The sequence below is a fragment of the Myotis brandtii genome, unplaced genomic scaffold (assembly GCF_000412655.1).
Source record: "Myotis brandtii unplaced genomic scaffold, ASM41265v1 scaffold165, whole genome shotgun sequence".
Taxonomy (NCBI): Eukaryota; Metazoa; Chordata; class Mammalia; order Chiroptera; family Vespertilionidae; genus Myotis; species Myotis brandtii.
Window position 1 is genome coordinate 4178683 of NW_005356042.1, and position 13341 is coordinate 4192023.

At 57.0% G+C, this 13341-nt stretch overlaps 1 protein-coding gene across 1 annotated transcript; it reads left to right on the forward strand.

Annotated features, from left to right (window-relative positions):
• Positions 1 to 4128: 4128 nt before the first annotated feature.
• Positions 4129 to 10365, forward strand: RNF166 (ring finger protein 166). The gene is made up of 5 exons (XM_005862504.2): positions 4129 to 5543; positions 7129 to 7241; positions 7711 to 7825; positions 7954 to 8061; positions 9289 to 10365. The coding sequence occupies exons 2-5, from the start codon at positions 7144 to 7146 to the stop codon at positions 9352 to 9354; spliced, it is 387 nt and encodes a 128-aa protein (XP_005862566.2). The 5' UTR covers positions 4129 to 5543; positions 7129 to 7143; the 3' UTR covers positions 9355 to 10365.
• The last annotated feature ends 2976 nt before the right edge of the window (positions 10366 to 13341 follow it).

Below are 13341 nucleotides of genomic sequence, written 5' to 3' on the forward strand. Positions count from 1 at the left end.
CTGGGCCTCCCCCGGTGCTCAGAGGGCAGCCGCGCGACCTCTGCGCCCGGCGCTTGGATTCGGCCCCGCGGAGACTGGAGTGGGCGGTTGTAAATAAATGCCTGTGGCTTTTGATGTCAACTCTTTCTCGGACCGGCTGTCTGCTGTCTAGTTTACTGAGGAGAGAAGTTCCCTAAAGTTAGGAGCGGGGCTTGTTTGGAGTCTGGTGCTGCTTCCTTTCTTTCTGATGGAGAACTTGGGTCACATCGATCACCGATCAGCCAGGCAGGCCGGCCCACAGGGGAGCAGTCGTGAAGCACCTTGCCAGGGTTTCCAGCTGCCTGCACCAGGGCTTACAGAGGCCTCCTGCAGGGTCCGGGGAACAGAAACCTGAGGATGTGGGCTCCTCCCAGCTGAGCGCTTCACTCAAGACATCTTGGAGCTGCCAGCCTGGTTGGGAGGGAGCTGAGATCAGAGTGTCCGCTCTGAATCTCCCAAGTGACTGAATAATGCAGCTCTCGAGTGAAGTCAGCCAGGTGGGGAGCGGGCCCAGAGGGCTTGGTGGCTGGAAGAGCTGCTGAGGAGGCGGAGCTTTCGCTCCAAGGGGTTGGGCTGAGGTGCACGGGGCTGGTAGGAGGCCCTAGTTGCAAACAAAGGTAGCTGACTTGGGAGGCTCGATACAAAGTGGTCGCTGGAACTGCTGGGTGAGTGTGTGACTGCTCCTCACCCAGGGAGGTGGCCGGGATAGTGTCAGGATCCAGAAAGCCTTCCCTTCCTTTCCCCCGCCCCATGCCAGGCAGCACAGAGAGCCCTGCAGACTTTTTCATGCTGCTGGTGACATTTTGACAGGGGTAGCTTCTGAACAGCACTTGTCTCTTGTAAGCACATACTAGTGGGTGTTTGGAGGTGTGTTCTGCGTCTTTCAGTCCATCACTGAGAGAACTGTGAGGCTTCTCGTTTTAGAAACCCTTCCCTAGGTTTCAGAGGTGTCCCCATGGCACTGACACTCACCCAGCCCTGGGCCACAGTGTTTCCAGCCTCTTGGTCTGCACAAAACTGTATTTTTTCTTTTTTTATCCAAGTACATCGTTTCTTAAAATATGGTTTCCAGAATACAGAACTACACAGGATTGTTGTGAAACATCTCTTATAAAGCCCCTCCCCCCTGCTTTTCTTAGCATAATCTCACCCCTCTCCTATTTCTAGGGCTGGTCCTACAAGGGCCTCTTCTACAGCTTGTGCCTTAAAAAGACCTACTCCCTGGCTCTCCCTGCTGGCTTGTGTTCCTAGCTATTCTGTCTCTACTTCTTACTTTCCTGAAGTTTCTGGCCCAGTGTTTTGAAGGCATGTATACAGATGAGCAAAGAGGATTTAAAGGCTCCGCCTTTCCTTTTAAAAACCTTGCTGGTGGTTTGGTTATTTCCCTCTACAGCTACCTGACTAAGTAGTTTCCTTTCTCAAAATAGGTTTTCTGGTGGTGAGAGCGGCCCTGTATGGGACAGGTACCCCTGCTCCAGCACCCAGACAGAAGGAGGGGTTATAGGCTTTCGAGCAGGAGCCCCTCAGTGGAGCTTGTGGGAGAGCTCCCAGGAACTCCCCAGGGGCCCTAGAGGAAGCTGGTTTTCTGTCACACTCAAGGGACATCCTGGGCAGTGAGCCACATCCGGAAACAGAAACTGCATGGCTGTTTCTAACCCTCTGATGGACCCTCCCCTGAGGGCCTGTGTTGGGGGCAGGGTTTAGCCTTTATCCCTCTTCTTCATCCCCTCTAGTTAGTGCTGTCACATCTGTCCCTGCATCTGAGTATCCCCACATACAGTTTGTTACTGAACAGAGGTCATAGAAAAGTTTTAAAGTTCATTTTTAAGGGGAACTGTAGGGAATGATAATAGATGTTTTCTGAGTATTCCCTGCATGCCACAGCCCTGTGAGGCAGGTACTGCCACTATTCCTTCTGTACAAGGAAAGCGAGGTAGGCTGAATAAAGGTCCCATTCTCACAGCAAAGACAGGGTTTGAGCTCAGGCAGCCAGGCCCACCCTGCCTCTTAGCCGCTTTCCTCCCACCACCTTCAGTGCCCCTCTCCACCTTCTGCTTTTGCAGCAGTGACTGCAGACCCTAAGACCACTGAGCCTTTACAGCCCTCTGCCAGCGGCACCCAGGCCAATGAGCTGGCTTCTCTGGGTGGGGGTCCCAGAGGCTCCAGGAGTTTTGGTCACTCCCTGCTTGGCTGCCCGAGAACACAAGCCTCAGACAAGGCACATGGGCTCAAAGGCGGCTCAGGATCTGTGTGGGTGAGCCCAGTGAGGTGGGTCAGCACATGAGCCATTGAGTGACCACCCAGAAAAGCTGAGTGGTGCTGCTGTAGCCTGGAGTCCCTGCACTGGTCGTCAGGCTGTTGGCAGCTGTGCCTGTGGGTTTGACATGAGAACGGGCCCCTTCAGCTGAGAAGCTGCCCAGCACCAGTCCCTTGGGCAGACACAGGCAGGAACCTCCTGCAGGAGAAGTGAGCACTGGTAGTCTGCTCTAGCCCTCAGCACACCACGTTGATGATGCTGGAAACTAGGCCATGAGCTGAGCTACTGTGTGGACACCTAGTTCTGCCTCTAGCTCCTCGGGGACTGTGAAAAGGAGACAAGCAGTGCTGCGGGGCTGGGCGAGTCCAGAGTCAGGCAGGGGTCCAGGTGTGCCTTCCCACGACTCCCAAAGTTCCCCTGCCTCCTACTGGAGGACAGTGGGGTACCCTTCACCTTGACCTCTGTGTCTCATCGGAGACCTGCTCCTCCGGAGGCCTGCACTGGACCCTGCATTCTGCCAGTGTTGAGGGTTACAGCTCATCCCCATGTGTGTCCTTTGTCTTATGTCCATTCCTTCTGCATGTGTTTTTTACAGCTTTATTGAGAGACAATTCCCTTATTAAAGTGTACAATTCAGTGGCCCATAGTATATGCACAGCATTGAGTAACCATTACCACACTCAGTATTAATACATTCTCATCGTCCCCAAAAGAAACCTCATCCCCATTGGAAGTCAACCTCTATACCCACAACTCCTAACCTGCTTTCTGTCTCTGTGGATTTGCCTGTTCTGGACAGTTCACATAAATGAAATCATACCATGTAGTCCTTTGTGACTGGCTTCTTTCACTGAGCATGATATTGTTTATTTTTTATTTCTTGATTTCAGAGAAGAAGGGAGAGGGATAGAGAGAGATAGAAACATCAATGATGAGAGAGAATCATTTATCGACTGCCTCCTTCATGCCCTTTATTGGGGATTGAGCCCGCAACCCGGGCATGTGCCCTTGACCCTGAGACCCTTCAGTCCGCAGGCTGATGCTCTATCCACCGAGCCAAACTGGCTAGGGCTGAGCATGATATTTTCTTTTTTTTTTTTTTCTTTTTTTTTTTAAATATATATATTTTATTGATTTTTTACAGAGAGGAAGGGAGAGGGATAGAGAGTTAGAAACATCGATGAGAGAGAAACATCCATCAGCTGCCTCCTGCACACCCCCCACTGGGGATGTGCCCGCAACCAAGGCACATGCCCCCGACCGGAATCGAACCTGGGACCCCTGAGTCCGCAGGCCGACGCTCTATCCGCTGAGCCAAACCGGTCAGGGCGAGCATGATATTTTCAAGGTTCCTCCAGTGGTCACACCTGTCAGTACACACCCCCTCTTATGGCTGAGTCGTAGTGCATCACAGAGATAGACTGAGATCCACATGTCCGACACCCATCGATGGCCACGTGGTTGTTTCTGCTTGGCTGTTGTCACTAGTGCTGGGTGAGCACTCGTTGGTTTTTTTTCGGCTTCCCCATTGTGACCCTCGAGGCAGCACTTCCCTCCAGAGGCTGGGTGAAGTGAGAGACTGCCTGATAAATACCCTAAGACCGGTGAGGAACAGCCCTGGCATCCCACTGGAGCACCAGGGCTGGGTGCATAACATCTCCTTTGCATGCCTGCTGTGATGCCTGGTGAGCCCTCACTGGGTGCAGGACGTGACCAGTGGGCCCACCTCCTTATTCTGCAGGACAGTGGTCACCAGGAACGCTGCACTCTAGGTGTCAGGCCTACCTGAGCCTTATCTCACGTGCAGATGTTAATGTGAGAGGTGACCAGTCAGGTGGTGGCAGTACTAGAGGCCAGCCTGTAGGAGGCGGGCCTCGGGTTGGGCAAAGGAGGGACTGTGGATCTCCCTTGGCTGCCTTTTTCTGAGAAGGAAGTGAGAATATGATGGCAAAGGGAACTCTGACCCCTTAGCTTAGCTGAGTCCTCTGTATACTCAGAAACATTTTCACATCCCTTTGTCCCGTACAGCTCCTGTCCCCACCATGGCCCAGCCTGTTTGACTTACACAGGTGGGAGTAGAGGGGTGCCCGCCCTGGTTTCCTGTAGTCTGCAGAGTTACCACCTTTCTCGTGTGTGCGTCTGAGCTCAGTCCCCGTGATGGGACTGAGCACATGCTCTTCTGGGCTGCGGAGGCTCCATTTCAGTGTCGGTTCTAGATCCTTTGTTGCAGCTAAGTGGTCCCCACAGCACTTCCTACGAAGCTGGACTGAAGTGGTCCTGTGATCAAGCGCCTTCTCCCTCTCACCCCCTCTGACCAGCTTTTTCTCTAAAGAGCAGCACCCTCCTCTGCAGTGTTGGGGTGGTTGTAAATTCCAGTTGAGGGGTGCATGGGTAGGAGGGCTCTCTGCACATGCAGCCTACACAGGACGGGGCATCTCCAGGGACAGCGCCAAGAGCTCAGGGCTGCAAGGAGCCTCAGGTGCCCATGTGTATGCCCAGGGCCAGGAGTATCACTGCTGGACTGTCAGGAGCCTGAGCACAGTTCCTCCTGTCACTGTTCCTCCAGTCAGGCCTATCAGGGGAGCCCTTCCTGCCCAGAAGGTGGCACTGTCCCAAGGCTGGTGATGCTCACCTGCCAGCTTTGGCCCTTCCCCATCAGTGAGTCCTGTGATTTCCTCTCCCACCATTGTTAGTGATTTCACTCCCCAGAGCTTAGTGAGTGGAGGGTCTCCAAGGTCCCCTGTACTGTCCCCATGTTTTCTGAGCCCCCTGAGGTATCGCCATGTGGCAGTGAGATTGGCAGGCTGAGCTCAGGCCTCCTATTATAGCCAGAGCTCTTGCTGGGACCAGGGCCATGGGCCAGCACGGGTCCTAGAGAGCTACAGCTGCAGCTCTACCCAGTTCCAGGATACAGCAGAGGGTCCCAAGAGCCCATAGCTGGGAAGGGATCTGGGGTCATCTTTGAACCAAATGGTACCCATCCAGCCAGTGGGACTCAGGCTCGGAAATACTGTCTCCAGAAATGCACAGTTGACAACAATGGTGAGTTGCCCTACGTGTGCTGGAGCAATCTGGCCTGTGACCTCAGGCCCATGTCCTCTACCCCTGCAGGTTCTGCGGGGAGTGCCTCCAGCCATGCCTACAGGTACCATCCCCCCTGTGCCCGCTGTGCCGCCTGCCCTTCGACCCCAAGAAGGTGGACAAGGCTACCCACGTGGAGAAGCAGCTCTCGTCCTACAAGGCACCCTGCCGGGGCTGTAGCAAGAAGGTACCCACCCCCGGGTGCCCTCGGGGCCAGGAGGGTGCTTGGGGCCTGGTTTCGCCCTCCAGCAGAGGAGCTGGGCTCTTCCCTTTCCTGTTGAGGACCCTGCAGCTCTGCTCAGCCCCTCCCTCACGGCACCGAGCACTTCAGGTGGCTCTGCCTCTGGTCCCGCATTGCATCTCCCAACTCCACTGTCTGGCCTGGGCTCTGGGTTACTTGTGTGCCTTGTGGCTGATGCAGGGACATGGGCTGAGCTGAAACCCACGCGACACAGCCTTGACACTCCGGTGATCCGATGCTCACCGGGGCATTGATGTAAGGGAGAGGAGGGCAGCTTGGGGCCACGGGCTGAATGGAGCACATTGCCCTCTGGCCTCTGTCACCTACATCGCCTGCCTTAGGCATCCTGCCCTAGAGCCCACCCTACCACCTTCCTCACACCCACCACTCCCCCAGGGCTGGGAGACCCTGCCTCCTGGTGGATGGAACTGGAACTGATTTTAAATTTACATTTTCAGACTTAGCCATCTCTCTGGTTAACAAGTTCTACCAACTTAGCACAATGGAAAGCTGCCACTGGTTGCTTTGCCTTAAAGGTCAAAGGTCTGAACTTCGGGGCTGACCTGAGAACCTCCAGGAGGGGTTGTTGGGGCTTCCCTTCCAGCTCACATAGTCCCTTCCCCGCTTCTCCCCTTGATCCTCATATAGTTTCACATGTGAAGTGGCTCTGCCCTTCACTCCATGCCCCCCAACCCTGGGCAGAGCTGGTATCGGAAGGCTATTCTGTTACCCAGACACCTGGCTCAGACCTTGGTCCTGGGGATAGTGCCCTGTGCTCATGGAGGCAGCTGTCCCTCCCGCGCCCTCTCCTGCTGTTTCCTCCGTTCTGTGAACTAGTCCTCTGTTTGTGAAATGTTTACCCTCCAGCCTCTTGGCGTTGGCCACATGGCAGGAAGGTGGTGTCTACTCCCCAGGGAGGTTGACCAAGGTTCCTCAGCGCAGCCCTGCCCCGGCCCTGCTCTGACCTGGGACCCCTCCTCCCCAACACCCTGCCAGAGTTTGTGACTCAGGCAGCCAAGGAGAAGGTCAAGCTGGGTTTGGTTTGGGTTGGTTTGGTACCTTTTGGTAAGGAGTTTTGTCAGCTGTTTGGCTGTCTAAAAGAATTTGGCTCATTGGTTCCTGTTACCGGGGGCATTTTTCCTGAATGAACGTACTTCCCATTCCCCCAGGGGCTCTGCACTTCCGCAGCTCCCCAGGGACCCCAGCTTGGGGTGCTCCCATCCAGGGGCTGAGGACTGTGCCAGCCTCCTGCCACGCTGCAGTAAAGCAGTGTGCACCTGCCGCTGGGCATAGCTCAGAGGCATGTCCTGGGGTCTCGAGTCTGTCTCCTTCCCTTGCCTTCTTTTCTCCAGCAGGGACAGTGGGCCCCTAAGAGAGGCCCCAGAATCTGTTTGTTGCACCGCTGGGCTGTGAACACCAGGAGCAGGACCAGCCTGCTTGCTGGTTGTTCTCTGGTCCAACGGAGCCAGAGGCTTTGCTACCCTCTCCCCACCCCCCGACTGCCTGACCCCTGCCCTGCCTCTCTTCCTAGGTGACACTGGCCAAGATGAGGGTGCACGTTTCCTCATGCATGAAGGTCCAGGAGCAGATGGCCAACTGTCCCAAGTTTGTCCCTGTGGTGCACACGTCCCAGCCCATTCCCAGGTAGGCCACCCCACCAGGGGCACTCAGAGTCCCTGTGGGTTGTGGGAGCAGCTCCTGGTCTGTGCCACTAGGTGGAGGCAGTGCTGCTCCGCCCAGAGGAAGTGGAAGGGGCTCTGCATCACCTCCCAGCAGGGGTGTGCTGTCCCCAGAAAAGCAGGGTCTGGACAGATGATTCCTTTCGGGGCAGGTGGCCTGTCCTCGCCCCACTTGCCCAGCCATTTTGGGAAGGAGAGGGACAGGAGTGTATGAGGCAGCAAGCGGTTACAGAGCAGTTGCAGTGGGGTGTGCTGGGGAGCAGGACAGAGGGCCCCAAGGTGGCCAGGGTCCTCAGTACTTAGGCTGAGCCTCCTTCCTGCCTGCTGCCAGGGGAGGGGAGGGCACACCTGTGCTGGGGCAGGTGGGGCTGGGCTGCAAGAAGGTCGGTAGTGCCCAGTCGGGCCACCACTTACCCCTCCCCTCCCCACCCCAGTGCCGTCCCTAACAGGTCAACCTTCACCTGCCCTTACTGTGGCGCCCGCAACCTGGACCAGCAGGAGCTGGTGAAGCACTGTGTGGACAACCACCGCAGCGATCCCAACCGTGTGGTGAGCGCCCGCTGCCAGCTGCCCGGGTGCCTGAGCCCCACTGTCCACCCACAGTGCCCTCCTGGGACCCCAGGGCGGGGGCTCGCTTCTCACTCCTGCTCAGCTTCACCCCAGTGTCCCTGTTCCAGGTGTGCCCCATCTGCTCAGCGATGCCCTGGGGTGACCCTAGCTACAAGAGCGCCAACTTCTTGCAGCACCTGCTCCACCGGCACAAGTTCTCCTACGACACTTTTGTGGTGCGTGTCCTCCCCCTCCCCAGCCCTTAACCAGCCTCAGGTCCATAATTCAAAGGGAGCTGAACACACAAAAGCCTCCCCAGATTTTAATTTAATGATTTCAAAGAGGAAGGGAGAGGAGAGAGAGAGATAGAAACATCAATGATGAGAGAGAATCACTGATCAGCTGCCTCCTGGACGCCCCGTACTGGAGCCCACAACCCGGGCATGTGCCCTTGACCAGAATCGAACCTGGGACTCTTCAGTCCATAAGCCGATGCTCTATCCACTGAGCCAAACCCGCTAGGGCCCTCCCCAAATTTTTGTGGAAGCACCTACAGGTCTGGTGCTGATGGCGGGCAGGTCCACGTGGCCGCTAGAGGTCCTTGGACTCTGGATCAGCACAGAATGGTTTGAGAGGGCCCCTTGGTTCTTCAGAGCTCTCTTCACACTGCGCGGGGAGGGGGGTGCTTCTCTGGGAGAGGTGACCACAGGTACAGTGGCTGTTGCAGGGGGACCATCTCCCCAGCCCTTCCAGGACAGAGAACCCGTGGAGGGTGATGGCTGGCCTGGCCTCAGGTGCTTATTGGAGAAAAGCCAAAGGGACTTCACCATCTTGAAAATCTCATCTGCTCTGGTCGGAAACCTGCCTGCCCCAGGCCTGCACCTCCTCAGGCTCTTCCTCCTGCTCAGCCCCTCCCCACCCAGCCTTGTTGTCCTGTCCCTGCCAGCCTGCAGCCTCCAGGTTCCTGGCTGTATGGGATAATTACTCATGCTCCTGTCTGCCCCAGGGTCCCTGTGGTTGGAGGCGTGGAGCTCTCTGGCTTCTCTGCTCCTCTCACAACCCTCGTTTTCACATCTGAGGCAAAAGGACACCTCTTTCTCCAAGTGTCTGCCCCTCCCACAGGCCCGCTGGGCAAGGGGTCTGTTGGACAAGGTGTCCGCTGGACAGCTGCAGGGGCCCTCAATGTGGAGAACTTGGGAGATGCCAGACAGCGATCCCACATGTGGCAGCACTTTAACCTCCAACAGAGCTTTCTCCACATGGCAGCAGTGACCCCATGACTGCAGGGGGCCTCATTCTTGGCCTGAGTCGTGCTGGAGGGAGGTGGGGAGAGTGGACGTGGTACTGCTGGTCTGTTCGGGTGACTGGACAGAGGAAGTGGTCCTGAGAAGTCGCTAGCACAGCTGGGCCCTCATGTCTGGGCCCTTGAGTCCCCCAGCCCATCTCCACTTCCTGTCTTCCAGGACTACAGCATTGATGAGGAAGCCGCCTTCCAGGCTGCCCTGGCCCTGTCTCTCTCCGAGAACTGAAGGCGCAGCCCAGCCACCAGGACTGAACCTCCCGCCTCGGGGGACAGGGCCATGCTTGCTCTCTGTGGCCCAGTGCCTGCACTTGAATGCGCCTTGCGGGCCAGGTGGTCCTCCATCATTTCAGAGGAGAGGCGGTACTCGGATTGCCAGGCCGGGAGAGACCACTGTCCCCCCTCCATCAGAGGATGGTTGCCTGTGCTCCTGGTCAAGCGTGGCTGGTTTCTTCGGTGCTTCAGGCCAAGCAGGCAGCCCTCTCAGGGCCGACCTGTTGGGACTGAGAGCAGTCAGCTATCTGCCTCTCTCAAAGCCATGGTGTCCTCCCCATGTGGAGGGGGAGCCCCAGCGACACCCGGCTGGCCGCCGGCGTCTGGCAGCACTTCCCCTGTGCACCTGGTACTGGCTTTGTGATACCTAGAAATTCTGGCATTTTTCTATATTATCCAGTGTGATAACCTTTTCACATTTTATAGAGCAAAGTCAAAGCAGTTTCTCTTCATATTGCAATATCTGTGTTTGACTAGGAACAATAGTATTTTTATGGAGCATTTACAAAATTATATTTTTTAAAAAAAAGTCAAAAACAAACTTGTGGGATCAAGCTGGGGAGGGAAGGAGAGAGGGGGCAAATACTGGGGCCAGAATGAACCATGGAGTTTCACTTGTGCACACGGGGTGGAGGTGGCCACGCCCCAGGCCATCTCAGTGTTTTCGAGGGTTCCTGTGGTTGGTTTGTCATTTCCCTTTGATAGTGACCTGGAAGAAATCTCAATTCCTTGGCACTTGCAGTGGTTGCTGGGCTGTTCTGGGGCCTCCTCCTGCCCAGGGTCCTGGCCTCAGCCCCCTGACCACATCCTGCCTCAGGCAGGGCCACCCCCAGTGGTGGTAGAGCTTGGCGGGGACAGGGCTGTGCAATGGTGGACTGGGCCAGAAAATGCTTGTCAGTACTCTTGTTTGGTTCATGGCATAAATTATTGCTATCCTTAAAAAAAAAATAAAATGTTTGAAAGCATCGATAGCAGCAGGATGGGTTTCATTGTGCAAATAGTGAAAGCCTAGGGCTGGTGTGGAGTCACCACAACCTTCCTTTGCAAGTGTGTTTCTGTCCCCAGGCAGCTCCAACTCAGAGTGAAGCTGGCTTCAGGGTCACCCGTGAAGAGGACATGGTGGCCAGGGGGAGGACTGTGGTCAAGCGTCCTGCCCGCCAATGCTCTCAGGCCCTGCTAGCCTTGGCCGCCAGCGGTCACTGGGAAGACCAGGGCCTCCTACTCCTCCCACGAACACCATGCTTCCTTAGTGCACTGGAGGCTTCGCAACTGGGACCCTCGTCCCCCGGCCTGTTTCTGCCTCTGTGAGAGCAAATTCTTGAATTGCATCTGGTCCCTCGTGACAAACCCAGGCAGAGGTTTGCTGGGTGTTGGTGGCTTACACCTCCTTGGTCCTAAGACAGGGTTTGCTGAGGCCAGTGGACTGGCCGGGTATCTCCCCAAGCTCCCTAGTCAGAGCTGGTCTGAATAGGGCCTGTTCTGGGCCCAGAGGTGTGGTAGTCGTCAGGATGTCCTTGGGGTGAAGCCCCACAGTCCTGCAGTCCCCACGCGGCAGCCACGCTACTGCTGGCTTTTGGCACTCTGCAACCCACCCCCAGCCTGCCTGGTGCCCCCCGAGTGTGACCTTAGCTCCCAAGCCTCACTCAGCCACTGAAGGGCCGTGAGGAGCCATTTAGACATTGGCACCCCACCTTCCTCCACTGAAACATCCACCTAGGGGGGTGCTCCATGGCCACCATGGGTGACACAGCCCTGCTGTTCTCCAAGTCACCGTGGGCCTTTCAAAGCCACAAGAATCACCTGCCGGCCAGTATCCTGGTGGCTGGTCACCTGAGCCCTGTGCCTGCCTCACTCCGTTTGTCATCAGACAGCTTACCTGACGGGGGCTGTGTTCTGGACCATGCCTCTACAGAGGCAGGGGTCCCCTGAGCTGTGGCAGAGCAGCGCAAGCGGAAGTTTCCACAAGTGGTCACTAGAGGGGAGTGGGACTTGGTCTGAAGTTACCCGTTTAGAAGCAGTCAACCTTGGACACCTTTAAGGAGCCACTGGTCCCACTCCCCTCTGACCAACTTCTGACCCCACTGGCCAAGGATGCCAGGTTCCAGGGCATAGCAGAGCCACATGCCAGCCTTCCAAAAGGAGGCCCTTGATGCAATGCCCAGAGGAGCTGTCTGGATCCAACCTCAGCTTCCCCAGGGCCGACAGGAAAGGAAGGTGTCGAGGCAGCTGAGGTCCCTCCTGCAGGAGGCCAGAGACCCCAGTGAAGCCCTCTTGCCCAACCCTGCCGACTGGCCCACCAGGCACACAGACCCAGGCCACATTCCCCAGCCCGGGACCTGGGTCTGTGTGCCTGGTGGGCCAGTTGGAGGTGGCCTCAGGGGCTCCTGAGATCTGGCCACCATCTCAGCAGGTTCTGATCTCACCATGCCCTTGCCTGCTGTCCGCCCGTCAGGGAGATGGCTGGGTGATGGGGCCATACAGCCCCCCGGGGCACACAGAACACATAGGGCACACAGGGTCCATGAGACACACGGGGACACATGGGCCACACCACTGCTCCAAAACAGGATCGTCTGCCCAGGGAGGGGCATTAATGTGAACCCCATGTGGTTGTGGACACGTGACTTGGATCAGCAGACTCGCAGTGGGGAGTGGGGGACACCTCAGGTCGAAGCTGTTGGCACCAGAAGCCTCCTCTTACTTTGGCTAAAATCTGAGGTGGAGCCAAATGTCTAAAACCCATGCAGTGGGGCCTCCCAATGAGAATGGGGGGCTCAGACCACAGCTGGGATGAAAGCCACACACCCAGGCCAGCCCCTCAGGGCGTTCCTCAGGTCTCACCACAAATCCACAGGCAGCCAGAGCCAGAGCCCCCACACAGCCGCATCCCAGGTTTCCCGCCGCCCAGTGTGTGGCCTCAGATTCAGGCTCCCATTGCTTTGTCTCCTCCACCCTGACAATCCCGGCAGCTTTTCTCTTCAGCACAAAGCCAAACAGTCCTTATGTTCAGGGCCCCCTTATGCCTATGCCCTGGAGTGTCACCGGCGGGAGGTGTCAGCCCCTGCCTTTCATGTTAGGCACACCCTGCTGCCTAGAAAGGGCCTCTGGGTTCCCTGCTAGGATGGGGACAGGCAACCAGCCGCCAAAGGCAGGACACCCAGAGCACGGAGCCCGTGGCCCAGGCTGGGCTTCCATCACTAGCCCGGGGCTCCTGAGATCTGGCCACCAGCTCTGGGCACTGATGGGCAGCAGGGCGGACATACAGGGTATGGCTGGGCACAGCTACACAGGCCCACTGCAGAGCGGCTCCTGGTGGGCTTGGCTCAGCCTGGGTTGTGGGATTCCAGGCCAGTCTTTTCATGAAATACAAGTGTATACAGAGGCCTGGCACCAAAGAACTAACAAGCGGGGCTACCTGCTTCATCTCATCATCAGGGGCCCAGCACACCTGCCACCAGAGCTGTACCCTCCCCAATCCCTTGGGGGCCATCTTGATTTAGGTTCACACACCCCAGGGGTGACAGGCGGAAGTCACTGTTCCCGTTTCCTGAGTGAAGAGATTCTGAGAACCTGTCACAGAGGCAAAGGGCCTGACATGGACTCTTCCTACTAGTGTATCTTGACAAGTCCTGAGACACCTCTGCCCCACCCAGGGTCTGGTGCAGGGAGGGCACTGCGTCATGACACAGCTGCAGTCAGCCCACTCACAGGGCAGGGCCTTGAACTCCAGGGCTGAGGGGGTCCCAGGTGCCCTTGCACAATCAGCCTCAGGACCGCATCTCTGGCAGCCAGAAGCAAGGAGGGGAGGCTGGCCTCCCAGCCAGAGCCTGGGTCTCAGCCAAGGAGAAGGACAGGCGACCAGGTGGGAACAAGGTGGGCTGAAACAGGCGTTTCCTCTGAGTGCAGCCCTCACAGCCTCAGGTTCGGCCAGCTGCTGGGCCCT